Source organism: Geotrypetes seraphini, chromosome 7 (assembly GCF_902459505.1).
Source record: "Geotrypetes seraphini chromosome 7, aGeoSer1.1, whole genome shotgun sequence".
Classification (NCBI taxonomy): domain Eukaryota; kingdom Metazoa; phylum Chordata; class Amphibia; order Gymnophiona; family Dermophiidae; genus Geotrypetes; species Geotrypetes seraphini.
Window position 1 is genome coordinate 91220083 of NC_047090.1, and position 17852 is coordinate 91237934.

At 41.5% G+C, this 17852-nt stretch overlaps 1 protein-coding gene across 1 annotated transcript in view; it reads right to left on the reverse strand.

Moving 5' to 3' along the window:
- The window catches only part of AKAP6 (A-kinase anchoring protein 6), a 629015-nt gene that overhangs the window by 150338 nt on the left and 460825 nt on the right, over positions 1–17852 (reverse strand). Inside the window, exon 9 of the mRNA XM_033953244.1 lies at positions 2566–2712. Coding sequence (XP_033809135.1) covers positions 2566–2712 — 147 coding nt within the window. The remainder of the gene's footprint in view (positions 1–2565; positions 2713–17852) is intronic.

The window sequence follows — 17852 nt, forward strand, 5'->3', positions numbered from 1 at the left end:
TCCTATCAGTCTGGTAGAGTCAGGAAGCCCATTTCAAATGTCAACCAGTTTGAATGCCATAGATTTGCTAAGCTACCCAGCACATTTAAGTCCTCTAGAAAAAGGAAATGATAGTTTATATATTGTTGTAATCCTTGAATAACAGGATTTAGTAGCATTCCAACATAGAGGGATAGAAGGATCAAATATTCCATAAAGGAATTTAAAGATAACACATGCGCCCTTGAACTGTATTCTATAACAAACTGGTAGCCAGTGAAGTTTTCTCAGTAATGGGGATACAAGATCATACTTCCTCTTTCCAAAGATAAGTTTAGTCGCTGTGTTTTGTATCAACTGCAGCAGGTCTAAACTATCCTGTTTAATACCCAAGTAGACAGAATTACTGAGCGAGGACAGTGGACTGTACCAATAATAAATAATGTTCATAATGAAATAGTGATCTAACTTTCCTCAGCATATGCAAGCTAAAGAAACATTTCTTTGCCAAAGAGTTTATCTGATCGTGAAATGTAAGAGAAGAATCCAGAATAATACCTAAAATTCTGGAGGAAAAATCTAGGTGTAATGAGATGCCTGATTTCAATATAACATTAGCAGAGAGATTTTCTAAACTAGGCCCGATCCAAAGTAGTCTGATCTTAGAAGCATTCAGTTCCATTTGGATGGACGTGGCCCATATCTGCAATTTGGAAATGCAACTGTCAGTGCCCCAAATTACTAAGTGGTTTTGTTGTCTTATTGAAATATGTGTCGTATGAGAAGGGTGTAATTGGGGATATTTTTAATTTGGATGTTTTATTGCAGGATATGCAGAATATAAAATTTTAAAATAAATAAATAAATAGTACAGTGATTCTTAACTTTTTATGAGTCATGGATTCCTTTAAGAATCTGATGAAAGCTACGGACCCCCTTTCCCAGAAATATTTACATAAACACAACTTTGCATGCAATGAATATAATGTACTTTATTACTGAGATTATATTGTCTCATACATATATGACATACACAAAGTATTATTAAACTTTAAAGTAAACAATCTAAAAAAAAGATCACTCCTTTTTTATGCAAAAAGTAATGGCCGCTCATTATAAATATGAAATATAATTCTCTTGTGCATATTAAAACAGATCTACTACGTTTTCTACTGCCATTACTACTACTATATTCCCTCTCGTTATCTGCGAGAAAAATCAACAGTACCAGGCTATATAGTGAATATAAATGTTATTTTTTATCTGATCCTCACAGTCCCCCCTAAAACCCCTCCATGGACCCCATGTTAAGAACCCCTGTTCTAGTATGTAAGCACAAAGGAAGTACATTTGTAAACCATTAATCAGAAAAAGGCTTTTAAATTTGTATGCATGAATATGTGCATACCAATACTCATGTCAATGAAAGCACGCATGCTTTGACATGGTCTGTGCGTGGGCATTCCTGGGGGTGGCATTTGGGCAGAGTTAGCCAGAGTTGCAATATGTGCACACATCATAAAATATATGCATACATGTGTAGAGTACCTCCACATAATTGTACTATTCTTATCTTATGGTTTAGAACAGATGTAAATGTGTGCAAAAGCAAAAGTGCACTAGTGAGAATAGTTTTGAGACCTATTTTATAAAGGCACACAGATGCCTATTTTGCCGTAATGAAAGAGGGGCATTAAAGAAAGTTTTTATAGGTGCTCTGTTATAAAACTACCATTTATCAATGTTATTATTAATAAGGCCAGCATGGCTGCTGGAAAATGTCTTCAAGAGTAACAGGACAGCATAAAGGAAAGTGTAAATGAAATGATAGCTTTTATAAAGGGGATGTTTGCAAATCAGTTTATGCAAGTAGCTTTTTGTACTAATAAGAAATGTAAGTAAGAATTTGGGATTTCATTGTATGTATAAACACAGCAAGTACTTCAAGCATTTCCCTATTATTAAATTAATAATCTTATAAACTTCATCCTCAATATGGAGAGTTTTTTTTTTATACAGGCATAATGTCTAGTTCCCTTGCTGTCCTCAGTACATCTGTTCCACTCCTTGCTTTAAGCAGTATGATTATAAAGTGTTTTGAGATCCCGTTAGGATAAAAGGCACTATAGAAAATTCAATTATTATTATTATTGTATTTGGAACCGAAATACACTGCACCAACTCCCCAACTCTGCCTCCTAGGAGGACAGTTAATAGTAAGCTGTAGACATCTTCTCCCTGTACTTCCAGAATAAATTCTATTAACGTTCACTCAAGCATGGCAGCAGTATAATATCAGATATATTGTATTATAGTTGACTTGATGCATACTAGTAATAAACAGCACATTTTACTTACAATGTTTTATGTATTAAATAGCTAACCTTATTAACTGTAGACAGAAGACAAACAAACAGGAATGGAAATGCACAATATAGTGCATATAGTTATTTAACAACTGGAGATGGTACAAGGAAACTCAGATATCTGTGCACTCCAGAAAATCAGACAGACGGTACGCTTCAACAGCTTCACAACATGCAGAAGTTGCACAGAAGCAACCAAGAGCAATAAAAATGCAAATACCCCAAGCAGTTCCCATTTCTCGTTAATGGATTCCACTTTTTGCAGGAGATCGCCAGGGATCACGCCACCATTTTTCCTCAGATAGTCAACTTTGTTGAAGAGCGTCAGCTTTTTTGGTTCTCTGATTGACATTTCCACACTGTACCGCTAGAACAAGTAAAGACAGGAGAAAGTTAAGTAAAACTCTGCATGGTTCCATTAACTAAATAGTTTAATGGTTTGCATGTGCATTCCAGTTGGTTGATCAGGGTCATAGCCTTAGCTGTTATGTGCTACTTTGGGGAGTTAATCTGCTCAAGAATGTAGGAATTAGTTGATGATAAGTCATCTCTAACCAGCCTAATCACTCAAGTGATAGGGATCAAATACAATATACCAAATAGCTCCACTGTATCAGTTGCAAAATATTGAAGATGCTATTATATAAGTTAAATTCAAATGTACAATCAATTTTAATAATAATAATAATAATAATAATATATTTTCAAACATCATAAGTCCTATTTTTGTCATACAAATAACATCAGGCTATGTACCAAAAATGAGCCTCACCACAAATGGAAGACATTCAAGCATAACAAAATACAATACAATACATAAATAGACCAACATTTAAATAAAACAAATATTCACTAATCATCACATTCATTCCTCGAGTAATTGTCTGTCCGGTTTCACATTGTTGTGCATCTTAAACAGTTTATATACTTCTAATTGCATTCCATTAGATGTTTTTGCTGAAGCGCAAAAAAAAAACGCCCTTCACACTCCCTTGCGTTTCTTGTTTTGATGTAAACAAACAGCCCAAACAAACAGCTACTCAAATTATCTCTATTAAAAAAACAGAAGAATCCTTGGTTTAACTCCAACCTACTTCTTATCAAACGCCAGCTCCGTTCTCTTGAGCACAAATGGTGCTCCAATTCCACCTTCCTCAACCTTCAAAAATTACATTACATTACATTACATTAGTGATTTCTATTCCGCCGTTACCTTGCGGTTCAAGGCAGATTACAAAAAGGATCTATCTGGCCATTTCCAGAGGAATTATAGAATAGTTAGGGAGTAGTCAACTTGGTTCATAGAGATGAAGTGGTTCTTGTAGCATTAGGTTGTTTTATAGAGAAGGGAGGCATTAGGTTGGTTTTGATTGTTGGGTATCAGGGATTTTTTAAATAGTATGGTTTTTATTTCTTTTCTAAATGTTCTATAGTCAGGGGTCGTTATCAGCAAAGTAGAGAGTTGTCGGTCTAATCTCCCTGCTTGTGTGGCCAGGAGGCCATTATACAGTTTTTTTCCGTTTGACTTCTTTGATTGGGGGGTATGTGAATGGAGCGTGGGTTCTTCTTTGTCTGGTTGAGGTGGTTCGGATTAGATGGTTGTTTAGTTATATTGGGCTGTTGCCGTTCATGGATTTAAATAGAAGACAGTAGAACTTGAATTGTATTCTTGCTTGAATTGGTAGCCAGTGTGAGTGGAGGTATGCCTCGGTGATGTGATCATGTTTCCTCAGAGAGTAGATGAGTCTCAGGGCTGTGTTCTGGATTGTCTGCAGTTGTTTAATCATGGATGCGGGGCAGGGGAGATAGAAAATGTTACAATAATCTAGGAGACCCAGCATTAGGGCTTGGACTAGGATCCGGAATTGAGTTTTGTTGAGGAATTTTCACACTTGTCTTAGGTTTCTCATGATAGCAAAGGATTTTTGTATTATTTTATTGATTTGTGGTTGCATGGTACAGCATCTGTCAATTGTCATTCCCAGTAGTTTTAGAGTGGATTGCATGGGGAATGTGGTAGAGTTGATTATTAGGTTTGTAATGGATGGTGTCTTATCATTTTCTAGGAGAATGAATTTTGTTTTTTTCTGAGTTTAGTTTCCAAGTTTCCAAGTTTATTCAATATTTGATTAATCGCTTATTCAACATTTTAAGCGATGTACATAGTATAATCATAACAAAAGTAAATAGGGGGAGACTGACAATTTCATATAAAAAACGAAAACAAAATACTTGAGACGAACATGGAATGTAAGGGGAAGGGGAAGGAGAAGGGAAAGAAATACAATTTTAAAAAAGGTAAAGAAAACATTTATGGTAAACAACATTAGGAAAGGAAGACAAATGAAGGCTAAAAAAGTACTTATGAGATCTAAAAAAAAACAACTTTGGTCGGGTCATACGTACTGGTTATATCAGCTATCAAATGCATCTTTAAAAAGAAAACATTTGAGCTTACTTTTAAATTTAACCAAATCTAATTCCTCACGAATATTGATTGGAAGTAAATTCCAAGTTTGAGGTGCTGTGACGGAGAAGATTGAATTTCGCCATGTATTTATGATTTTTAAAGAAGGGACTGTCAAAAGATGTTGATCAATGGATCTAAGAGCTCTAAGTGGGGTATAGGGGATCAAAACTCTATAAATAAAAGAGGGAGACTTACAAAGAAGGCTTTTAAAAACTAATAAGTTTAATTTGTAGGTTATTCGATGTGCTACAGGAAGCCAATGTGCTTCCCTGAGTAGCGGAGTAACGTGGTCAAATTTTTTTGCGTTTTTTATAAGTTTTATAGAAGCATTTTGTATGATCTGTAAACGACGGTTTTCTTTTAAAGCAATACCTTTGAACAGTGCATTACAGTAATCAATTTTCGAGATTACCAAAGAATGAACTAAAATATTTATGGATTTAGGGGATAGAAATTTTGAAACTGAACGAATTTGCCGTAGTCGAAAAAATGTGGATCTGACAATACTATTAATGTGTTCATGGTAAGTGAGTTTATTATCAAAAATAACTCCTAGGATCTTGATGCTACTTGTTAATTGTAGGGTTGAACCTTTAATGGTAATTGGAGAAAGCAGCTTTTGGTCATCCTTCCATGGGAAGAACATAACATTTGTTTTCTCAATATTTAAGGCTAGCCGGTTAGTCTCTAGCCATTTCAGTTTCAGTTTGTGGTCTTTCATTCAAGATGTTATTGTTTCTAATGTTTTATGTATAGTGTCTATCATGGAGGGTTTTAGTTGATCAAAAGGGAGAAGAATGGTGATGTCGTCTGCGTAGCTGTAGGAGATTATGTTTGATTTATCTAGACAGGTGCCGAGGGATGCGATGTAGAGGTTGAAGAGTGTGGGGGATAAAGGGGATCCCTGAGGTACGCCACAGGGGTTGGACCAGGGTTCTGACTTTTCGTTGCTTGATCTTACTCTGTAGGATCTGGTCTTTAAGAATCCTCGGAACCATGTGTGCACTTTATCTGTGATACCAATTGCATCCAGAATTTGTTGAAGAATGTTATGGTCAACCAGGTCAAACGCTACAGATAGATCTAGTTGTATGAAGAATATTTTTTTTCCTGTACTGAGATGTTGTCTAGCTGTGTCCAGGAGGGATCCTAGTAGTGTTTCAGTGCTATAATTGGTTCTGAAGCCAGATTGTGTATGGTGGAGTATGTTGTGGTCTTCTAGATAGTCAGTGAGGAATTTGGCTACTAGGCCTTCCATTATTTTGACATAAAGTGGTATTGATGCTATGGGTCTGTAGTTGGAAGGTTGATCCGTTACTCCTTTAGGGTCTTTTAGGATAGGGGTGACAATGATTTCACAGAGGTCTTGTGGGAAAAGGCCATCTATGAGCAGTGTTTGCATCCATTGTAGGAGGAGAGAGCGGAATTTGATACTGGCGTTTTTTAGTAGATATGGAGGGCAATGGTTTAGGTCACAGGCTGCGTGACTGTATTTTTTGTAGAGTTTGTTGAAGTCTGACCATTGTATAATGGGGAAGAGGGACCAGGTTCTATCTGCTGCTGTAGATTCATTGTCTGAGAGGATTATAGTGATCTCATCTAGGAGAGTTGGGTTTCCAGCGAGGTTAGTCCTGGCATTTGTGATTTTATTTTTGAAGTGTTCTGCTAGTGTGGAGGCTGAGGGGGGAGGGATATTATCACTGGCCAGGTAAAGTTTGGTGTCTGTGAGTTCTTTCAGTATTTGGAATAGTTTTTTAGTGTCTTGGGCTTCTCTGCCTATTAGGTTGGTGTAGTATGTCTATAAAACTTCAATCAATCTTGCAAAGAAATAATATTTTAGCAAATGTATAGGGAAAGCCAAAAACTCTTCAATGCTATATGCCACCCTTAAAAAAACTCACCAACTTCAAATCAAAGCAACCACATCTTTCCTATAATTATCCTAAAGTCCAGAATCTTGCTGACTTCTTTTAGAATAAAATCAATACCATTTGGCAAGACTTGGTCAACCAAGGCTCCCCTAGCAATGGCCTTTCTGAGGAGGATAACATTCCCTTATGTTCCACCTTTTCTAACTTTACAATCCCCTTAAATAATGAGCTTCAAAGAATCATTCAATCACTTAACATAAAAGGATGCAAAGCAGAGGCTATTCCTACTTAAAAAATACTTTGCTAATTTCGGTCTTCTCATTTCACGCTTCATCACCCAATATCTAAGTATCCCACTCTTTCCCAGGGATTGGAATCATGCAACCATCCATCCCATCATTAAAAACCCCAAATCAGGACTGTAGCAACTTTCGACCCATCGCAAACTTGCCATTTTTTGCTAAATTAAGATAGTATATAATAAAATCATAAGTTTCATCAAAAAAGATAATATCCTTCATCCGAACCAAACTGGATTTTGGCAACATCATTCCACAGAACATTCATTACTTGGCTTGACCAATTCAATTCAATGTTTTCTTGACCAACACAAATCAGTAATTCTTATTTCACTAGATTTATCGGCCGCCTTCGACACTAAAGATCACCAACGTCTCCTGAGTAGGTTATCTGCAGTAGGTATCAAAGAACATGCTCTTGAATGGTTCTATTCCTATCTTAAAGATCACACGTACACAGTATTGCTTAACGATACCTCCTCTAAAACTTAAAATAACAATTACGGCATTCCACAGGGCTCAATTTTATCACCGCTGTTATTTAATATATATCTGGCCCCACTTCTGACATTATGCCAATCAATTTACATCCTATGCCAATAATATTCAACTGCTTCATCCTTTAGATTCCACAAACTTTATTGAAATTAAAGCCATTAAACTCTAAACTATCTAAGATCAAATATTGGCTCAGAGACAATATGCTGTCCTTAAGCTTATCCAAAACAAACTGCCTATTCTTTCCCTGGAAGGAAGGCATACAATTGTCAGCCTCGATAGGTCACCGATCACTGAGGTATCCGCAACAAAAATCCTGGACGTGATCATTGACAGCAAGCTCAATTATCAACAAATCAATGCCGTGGTCAGAAACTGCTTTTACAAAATTCGACTGATGAGATCTCTTTCTAGCTTCCTGGAATCCTCTTCGCTAAATATTCTAATTCACTCACTAGTTATCGCTACAATTGATTATTGCAACTTCCTTTATAAAGGAATTACGTAAAAGAAAATCACACGGCTACAATTCATTCAAAATACCGCTATCAAAATTGTTAGCAACGCAAAAAAATATGATCATGTCACCCTGTTATTAAAAAACGCATACTGGCTTCCCACCCCACATCTATCACTTTCAAAATCGCCCTCCTCACTTTCAAAGTGCTTAAATCCAGACAGCCAGCTTTTATTGATAAACTATTGATTCCGCACATTCCCGCTAGAATTCTAAGATCCTTGTCTCAAAATTTGCTTTTTGTTCCCTCCCTCCAAACTTTTCATATGCGACGTACCACTTCATTTGCTGTTACAGCACCCCAAATTTGCAACTCCCTGCCCTCTTATCTGAGGGAGGAATCAAACATTGATAAATTTAAAGGAGTATTAAAAAGCTTCCTCTATAGAGATGCTTTTACTCCATAACTCAAGACTCTTTCACAATCTTTGAAAAGGCAGCTCTCAACTAACCTTTCCTTACCTTTTTGTGATGCCCTTTTCTGATAATATTGTATTTCACCCAGTGGCGTACCAAGGGGGGTGGAGGGGCAGTCTGCACGCCCCAAGGGGGTGCACAGCTGGCCACTCACCTGGGAATAGGCTGCCACCGGGGAAAGGCTGTAACTGCCGCCATCGGGAATAGGCCGGCGCCGAGTTCTCCCTCCCTGCTTTTCTTCCCCGTGGGGCACACCAACTCTCGCCACCCGACATCAATTCTAATGTTGGAGAAGACATTCTGGGCCAGCTAATCACTGCCTGGCTGGCCCGGAATGTCCTCTCCGACGTTAGAATTGATGTCTGGCGGCGAGAGTTGGTCGGCCCCGCGCGGAAGAAAAGCAGGGAGGGAGAACTCGGTGCCAGCCTGTTCCCAATGGCGGCAGTGGCAGCCTTTCTCCGGCAACGGTGGCAGCAGCATGTTTCCCAATGGCAGTGGCAAGGGGGGAGGGCAGGGAGAAAGAAAGAAAGAGGGGGGGGCAGGGAGTCAGAAAGAAAGAAAGGGGGCAAGGTGAAACAAAGAAAGATGAAAAAATGGGGCACAGAGAGAGAAAGACAGACATAGAGAAAGAAAGGGGGCATGGAGAGAAAAAGAAAGAAGGGGGCAAGGTGAAAGAAAGAAAGAAATGGGGCATGGAGAGAGAGAGAGAGAGAGAAAGACAGACATACAGAAAGAAAGAGGCATGGAGAGAGAAAGAAAGAAGGGGGCAGGGTGAAATAAATGGGGCATGGAAAGAGAGAGAGAGAAAGACAGACATATAGAAAGAAAGGGGGCAGGGTGAAAGAAAGAAAGAAAGAAATGGGGCACGGAGAGAGAGAGAGAGAGAGAGAAAGACAGATATACAGAAAGAAAGGGGGCATGGAGAGAGAAAGAAAGAAGGGGGCAGGATGAAACAACAAAAAAGTTGGGGGAGGGAATGAGGTCTGGAGGAGAGGAAGCATACAGGAGGCTGAAAGAAGGGAAGAACTATTGGATACACAGTCAGAAGAATAAAGTGCAACCAGAGACTGATGAAATTATCAAACAAAGGTAGGAAAAATGATTTTATTCTCAATTTAGTGATTAAAATGTGTCCGTTTTGAGAATTTATATATGCTGTCTATATTTTGCACTATGGCCCCCCTTTTACTAAACTGCAATAGCGGTTTTTAGCGCAGGGAGCTTATGAGCATCGAGAGCAGCGTGGGGCATTTAGTGCAGCTCCCTGCGCTAAAAACCGCTATTGCGGTTTTGTAAAAAGGGAGGGGGTATATTTGTCTATTTTTGTATAGTTGTTACTGAGGTGACATTGCATAAAGTCATCTGCCTTGACCTCTTTGAAAACCCGCGGAATATAAATGATAAATAACATTTTCTCTGCGTACAGTGTGCTTTGTGTTTTTAAAATTTTATTGTTGGTAGATCATTTTGACTTGGCCACGAAGGTAAGGGGGAAGGAGGGAGGGGAGCTGCTGAAAGACATCTAGTAATCCTTGTAAAATCATATTTTATTATGTGACTGGCATTATTTAGACTTTAATTTCTATGAATGAATAGAATGAAAATGATATAAAATTACTTGCTTGTTTTTATGTGTGTGCGCTGAAGGAAAGTGGAGAGAGAGTGGGCTGAGGACACTGAAGGGAAATGGGGAAGAGAGAGTGGGGAGAAGACGCTGATTTATAAATTGACAATTTTACAGAATAATGTTTCCTTTTATACTTTAATATAATCAAGTTCAAGTTTCAAGTTTATTAGTAAATTTGATAAAACTCCTATTAGAATCACTAAGCGATGTACAAAATAAAAATAGTATATAATAAACGAAACAAACATTTAACAAAGTTCTTTAGTCATAAACAAACATGAGTTGGGTGGGACAGGAAAAAAGTTACAATTTTAATTGGGGTAGAAAAAATGGGAACAAACAAAAGGAGAAGGGAAATAAGGCACAACATAATTTAGAATCTCACTGAACATTTAAATATCAAAAGCGTCTTTAAATAGGTAAGATTTTAAAAGTTTTTTAAATGTTATAATGTCCTTTTCATTTCGAATGTATTGAGGTAGGGCATTCCACCATAAAGGTCCCATCACAGAGAATATGTCTGCTCTTCTTGTACCGATGATTTTCAAAGAGGGGACTGTAAGAAGGTTTTGACCGGAAGAGCGAAGTGAACGTTGGGAAGTGTGAGGTATTAATAGTCTGGATATGAATTGAGGTTCGTCAAAGGCTAGCGTTTTAAATATGAGCAGTATTATTTTAAATGTAATTCTGTGACCAATTGGGAGCCAGTGTGCATCTATCAGTAGTGGTGAAACATGATCATATTTCTTAGCATTGTATATTATTTTAATAGCGGTATTTTGAATCAACTGTAGTCTCCTTTTTTCTTTCTGTGTGATATTAAGGAAAAGCGCATTATAGTAATCGAGTTTTGCTATTATTAGTGAATGGATTAGTATCTTAATAGAGTTAGGACTCAAGAATTTGGATATCGACCTGATAAGACGTAGTTTGAAAAAACAGTTTTTAACCGTGAGAGAAATATGATCATGGTAGAGCAGTTTATCGTCGATTACTACTCCAAGGATTTTGACTGTAGAGACTAGATTTAGTGGGGTATTATTGAGGGTTATGTCTTTTTTCCAAGTAAATAACATGGATTTAGTCTTCTTTATGTTAAGGGCCAATTTATTTGTGTTAAGCCAGGTTTGTATTGTTTCTAGTTTATGATTAATGGATATAATTTCGTTATTGTTTTTTGGATCCAAGGGGTGTATAAGTTGTATGTCGTCAGCATAAGAGAAAGGAGTGAAACCTATAGATTGGCAGATGCTTAGCAGTGGGGAAAGGAATATATTAAATAGAAGAGGAGACAAAATGGATCCTTGAGGGATTCCGAAAGTAGAGGAGTAAGTCTTGGACATTTCGTTATTAAACTTAACGGAAGAGGTACGATTAGCGAGATATGAAGATAACCAATTTAAGACATTCTCTGTTATGCCTATTGATTCTAACCTTTGTAACAGTAAAACAATTCAAGGCTTGTGTGGATGGAATCAGGTGGTTTGCGGGGATGGGGACCGAGCTTATGGGGATTAGTCCAATAAAATGGTATTTTCTTATTTCTCATTATTTGTTTTATTTTTATTTGTTAATTTATAAAGTGGTGATTGTTATGTATCAGTTTTTTCAAATTTACATCTACCGTCTTTATATTTTGCCCAGTATTAGAGGATATGTATTACTGTTTTTGTAGTGTTGTGGTGTTGCATTGTATGCAGAGTCTGGTTTCTTGGCGGTTCAGTTTAACTTTTGTCTACATATTTCTAGTATTAGTTTGTGATTATTCCATATTGGGCGAGGGTGTATCTGTCTCTGTGTATGAAAGGGACATGGCTTTCTGATAGCATCGACTGTACAGGATCAATGACTGTGCAGGATCTGGCTTGCTTAGTTTTACAATGTATGTGTTGGAGTTCTAGTGCTCACTGCAGTGCTTATGATGCTGTCTTTTCCTAGGTACACTCTTGTTGTGCGATAATGTGGATTGTTACTAAAAATCATATTTTTCATATAGATGGGGGATGTCAAAAAATGATGGGCCCCGGGTGTCACATATGCTAGGTATGCCACTGATTTCACCCTCTGCCCTCTTGTTTCCTATTTGTCTGTTGGTCTTGTCTATGCTTTAGTTCTTGTTAATTATTTTAATTTTGCTCTCCTCATTTTAATTGTATTGTACATCGCCTAGAATGTTAATAGGCGATTAATCAAATTTTTAATAAAACTTTGAAATCTTATGATGTTTGAAAATATATTATTATTATTAAAATTGATTGTATATTTGAATTGAACTTATATAATAGCTTCTTCAATATTTTGTAACAATAGCTTATGACAGGGGTCCCCAAAGTCCCTCCTTGAAGGCTGAATCCAGTCTGGTTTTCAGGATTTCCCCATTGAAAGCAGTGCATGCACATAGATCTCAAGCATATTCATTAGGGAAATCCTGAAAACCCGACTGGATTCGACCTCAAGGAGGGACTTTGGGGACCCCTGGTTTATTCAGATCATGGTTTAGGACATCCAATTCCTGGCCCTATTTTCAAGAACTTTGTCAGATATAAAATAGCAGGAAAAAAATGAATAAAACCCCAAGTTGGGAAATGTGATGTCATTATAGCTTATATCTCTGCATTGGTTTTCATTAAGATCAGACTAAGGGAGAAGTTATTGGTATGGGCTATTGTTAAGACAGGTTATTTTACTTTTACTGCCTCTTTTACAAAGCTGCGCTAGCAGTTGCCGCGTGGCAATAGCTCCGAAGCCCTCTAAATCTCTATGGGCTTCAGGGCCGTTAGCGCAGGGCAGCCGCTAGTGCGGCTTTGAAAAAGAGGACATTAATCCAGGATATTAGTAACTACATAGATCTCATTGAATACAATGGTACCTGTGGTAAAATAGCAAGAGTTAGTGGTAAAATAATCTGTCTTAACTGTAGCCCACACTGATAATTTGCTCCTAAGAGGTGTGGAGGGGCATTTCTGATAGGACATCTAAGCCCAACTTTAAGGGCTCCTTTTACAAAGGTTCATTAGGGCCTTAACGCGCGGAATAGCACGTGCTAAAATGCCACGTACGCTAGCCGCTACCACCTCCTCTTAAGCAGGTGGTAGTTTTTCGGCTAGCGCGCACAATAGTGCGCGCTAATCCGATGCATGTGCTAAAAACACTAGCACACTGTTGTAAAAGAAGCCCTAAATGTTCAGAGGTGAAAGTCCAAAATTTGGCCCATAATCAAAAGGACGTCCTGGAAGACAGGATGTTTCGAAAATGAGCTAAACATTTACAAAATCTGGATGTCCATGAGTATCGATTAAACCATCCCTAAAACTTCTAAGTTAGATGTCCCATAAGGTTCAATTATACGGCTCACAAGACATCCAAAGTAGAAGTCTCTTTACAATGTCCCTGATGACATCAAAACATTACTGCGGTAGTAGTAGGACGTTCCCGACGTCCTGCACGTCTGAATATAGCCTTACACATGGAATGACAATTCTTTGTGGGTGTGTAGCGAGTTGTGTTGGAGAGAGGAGAGGTGGTTAGATAGTGAAAAGGAGACAGAGGAGAGTGTATAGAAACATAGAACATGACGGCAGAAAAGGGCCACGGCCCATCTAGTCTGCCCACACTAATGGCCCACCCCCTAACTACCTCCATGAAGAGATCCCACATGCCAATCCCATCTTTTCTTAAAATTTGTATGTGTGTGTGAGAGAGAAACTGAGAGAATGCTAGTGTGAAACAGAGAAAGGAAGACAGAGTGTGAGAGTAACAGCTAAAGAGCGTGTGAGAAATATTGAGAGTGAGAGACAGAGTGAGAAAGTATGTGAGAGAGAGTGAATGAAAGAGGGTGTGATGGAGGAAAGGCAGGAGCCTAATTACTCCTCCTGGGAGACAGAGGCTCTTGTGAAGCTGTGCCTCTGTTACAGGAGGCACCTCTTTGAATATAATCAGCAGAGCCCCCCCCCCACCCCTGCAGTGTCTCTCTGAGTACCTAGCACTTAATCAGGAGCACCCTCCAGAGGTAAGTGTCAGTCAGTGGCCTCTACTATCTCAGCCCTAGACACAAGCAGCCTGTGCTTCTTAGGGGCTCAAGAGCTGTCAGGAGGTCAACATAAAACTTATCAGCCCACATTGGCCCCCTCCCAACCCTCCCTGCAAGCAGCTTGTTGCTATTTGTCTAAGGCCATGCATAGCATGTCACAAGTAGCAATCATGTATGTCAAGCCAATTAGGCCCATCATCTAACTCCATTCTCCACCAGCTTGTGTCCTACAGGTGCTTCGGAGTGCACAGAGACTTGGAATCCATCAGGTGCCGCTATAAGCAGGTGCGGCATGAGAACCTGGCCCTCATCCTACACGTGAGACGGCACCTCAGAGTTCAATGTAAGTAACCCCCCCACAGTAACTCTACAACATCCCTGACCCCCCATCATATTCTAGATGCGATGCGACCACTTCTTCCTGGTGATTAGGACGTCCAAGTGCCGACTTTAGGCAGTTTTTTGAACATCATAGTTTTTTTTTTATTATGCCCCTAATAGCTATCAACATGAGATACCTTTAAAATGTTCAGAAAAATGGCTGATTTATGTACAATTATGTGGGATAGGGTGTATTAACTGCAAGTGCTTGGTTTATAGAATTGTCCTTCACATTAGAGAATGACACGGTGAAAAAATTGGTCCCCGTCACCGCCCCGTCCCCGTCTCACCATCCTCTGCACCGCCCCGTCACCGCCATTCCCTTCACCGCCCCGTCACCGCCACTGCCACCCCATTCACCGCCCCGTCACCGCCACTGCAACCCCATTCACCGCCCCGTCACCGTCACCGCTGCATATATAAAAGCCTCAAACGGGTACGATTTTAAATACTTTTCTTTATTTACGTATAAAGGAAACATTCTTTAAAACTTTAAAACTTAGTTAAATATTAGTTAATAACTATACAAAAACAAACACGACGTACTTTTAATGCTTACAATGTTAGCCTACATGGTAAGTAGACGCAGCCGCTGTACCTAATCGCGGCAAATCGTGTACCTAATCGTGTACCAAATCGTGTACCTAATCGCGGTCACTATGCTAATCGTGATTAGCATAGTGACCGCGGCTACGGCTGCAAGTCTCCCCTCCCCCCAGCGATCACGGCAGGAGGGCACCCAACCCCTCCTGTAGACCCCCCCCAACGGCCCTCCCGACAATCGCAGCAGAAGGGTACCCAACCCCTCCTGCCGGTCCTCCCAATGGCCTCCCCTAAGATCGCCGGCAGGAGGGTACCCAACCCCTCCTGCTGGACCCCCCCCCCAACGAACCCTCCCACCCCGGAACCCCCTTAGTCTTACTTTCCAAGTTGGACCGGACGGCTCCTCACACGTATGGCCAGCAGGCTTGCCTCCGTCCAAATGAGGCGGGCCCGCCCCTACCCTGCCCAACCCACAGGATCCTAGGGCCTGATTGGTCTAGGCACCTAAAGCCACTCCCGCTATAGGAGGGGCCTTAGATGCTTGGGCCAATCAGGCCCTAGGATCCTGTGGGTTAGGCAGGGGAGGGGAGGGGCGGGCCCGCCTCATTTGGACGGAGGCAGGCCTGCTGGCCAGACGAGCGAGGAGCTGTCCGGTCCAACTTGGAAAGTAAGACTAAGGGTGGTGTTTCGGGATGGCGGGGTTTGTTGGGGGAGGGTCCGGCAGGAGGGGTTGGGCACCCTCCTATTGGCGATATAGGGGGCCGTTGGGGGGGCCGGCAGGAGGGGTTGGACACCCTCCTACCAGTGATCATAGGGGGGCTGTTGGGGAGCTGGCAGGAGGGGTTGGATATCCTCCTGCTGCGATCGTCGGGAGGGCCGTTGGGGGGGGTTGGGGTAGGCAGGAGGGGATGGGTACCCTCCTGCCGCGATCGTTGGGGGGGGGGCAGGTTCTATTGACAGGAAGGGTTGATCTGACAAATGAGGAGCCAGTATATTGGGGGGCGGAGTCAATGCGGCAACGTGCAGGTGAAACACAGGTAAATAGCGGTTCCTAGAAGGGGGGACATTGGCCTGCGGGGACAAATCTATTCACCGTTTTTGCGGGCGGTGAAAGGATTTGTCCCCGCGTCTGCGGCGATTTGCTAATGAGGTCACCATAACCCGCAGCCAAACCGCAGCCACGCAGCGGTTCGCTGCGGGGATCGCTCCCCGTGTCATTCTCTACTTCACATGTCCAAATTACCTCATAGTAACTTTTGAAAGAGTTCTCTGCATTCAATTACCACACAGAAAAGAAACGTTTACCATACGGTAAGTGCCGTGACAGATAAAGTACATGCACTTACCTCCTCCTATACGTGAGACAGTTAAGTACATCAACACTACATCAGTGAAAGTAGCCCAGGCCATAAACTTTTTCCACCCATAACTTACTTATTTAGAGTTGTTGTTTTTACTAAGCTACAGTAATAAGTGGCCTTAGTGTGCTCTTATGTGGATATTTTCCGCACACTAAGGTCATTTTTACTGCAGCTGAAAAATGGCTGATTTTCCATTTTCCCCAATTATGGCCATGCACTAATGTTGCCGTCAGTGCATGGCTATTAACAAAAATTAGTGCATGAACCCTTACCACCACCCATTTTGTGGAGCTCACATGCTAATCCCACGCTAATCAGTTAACATGTAGTAATAAAGCTGCACTGATTCGTGCTGTCACACCTACTCATTGACCCCCAGAAGTGTCCCCTCCATGAAAAATTCAGGAATTTTTTTTTGTGCATGCTCATTGGGATTTAACAGCATGATGCCTCAGCTATAAGCATTTTAAGCAGCTGTAAGCACATACTGGCACTTCCCATAGCTTAGTTAAATGGCCCTTCACACCACAGTTTCAGGATATGCAGTAGAGAATGACACAGGGAGCGATCCCCGCAGCGAACCGCTGCGTGGCTGCGGTTTGGCTGCGGGTTATGGTGACCTCATTAGCAAATCGCCGCAGACGCGGGGACAAATCCTTTCACCGCCCGCAAAAACGGTGAATAGATTTGTCCCCGCAGGCCAATGTCCCCCCTTCTAGGAACCGCTATTTACCTGTGTTTCACCTGCACGTTGCCGCATTGACTCCGCCCCCCAATATACTGGCTCCTCATTTGTCAGATCAACCCTTCCTGCCAATAGAACCCGCCCCCTCCCCGACGATCGCCGGCAGGAAGGTGCTCAGCCCTTCATGCCGACAGAACCAGCCCTCCCCAACGATCGCGGCAGGAGGGTACCCATCCCCTCCTGCCTACCCCAACCCCCCCCCCAACGGCCCTCCCGACGATCGCAGCAGGAGGATATCCAATCCCTCCTGCCAGCTCCCCAACAGCCCCCCTATGATCACTGGTAGGAGGGTGCCCAACCCCTCCTGCCGGCCCCCCCAACGGCCCCCTATATCGCCAATAGGAGGGTGCCCAACCCCTCCTGCCGGACCCTCCCCCAACAAACCCCGCCATCCCGAAACACCACCCTTAGTCTTACTTTCCAAGTTGGACCGGACAGCTCCTCGCTCGTCTGGCCAGCAGGCCTGCCTCCGTCCAAATGAGGCGGGCCCGCCCCTCCCCTCCCCTGCCTAACCCACAGGATCCTAGGGCCTGATTGGCCCAAGCACCTAAGGCCCCTCCTATAGCGGGAGTGGCTTTAGGTGCCTAGACCAATCAGGCCCTAGGATCCTGTGGGTTGGGCAGGGTAGGGGCGGGCCCGCCTCATTTGGACGGAGGCAAGCCTGCTGGCCATACGTGTGAGGAGCCGTCCGGTCCAACTTGGAAAGTAAGACTAAGGGGGTTCCGGGGTGGGAGGGTTCGTTGGGGGG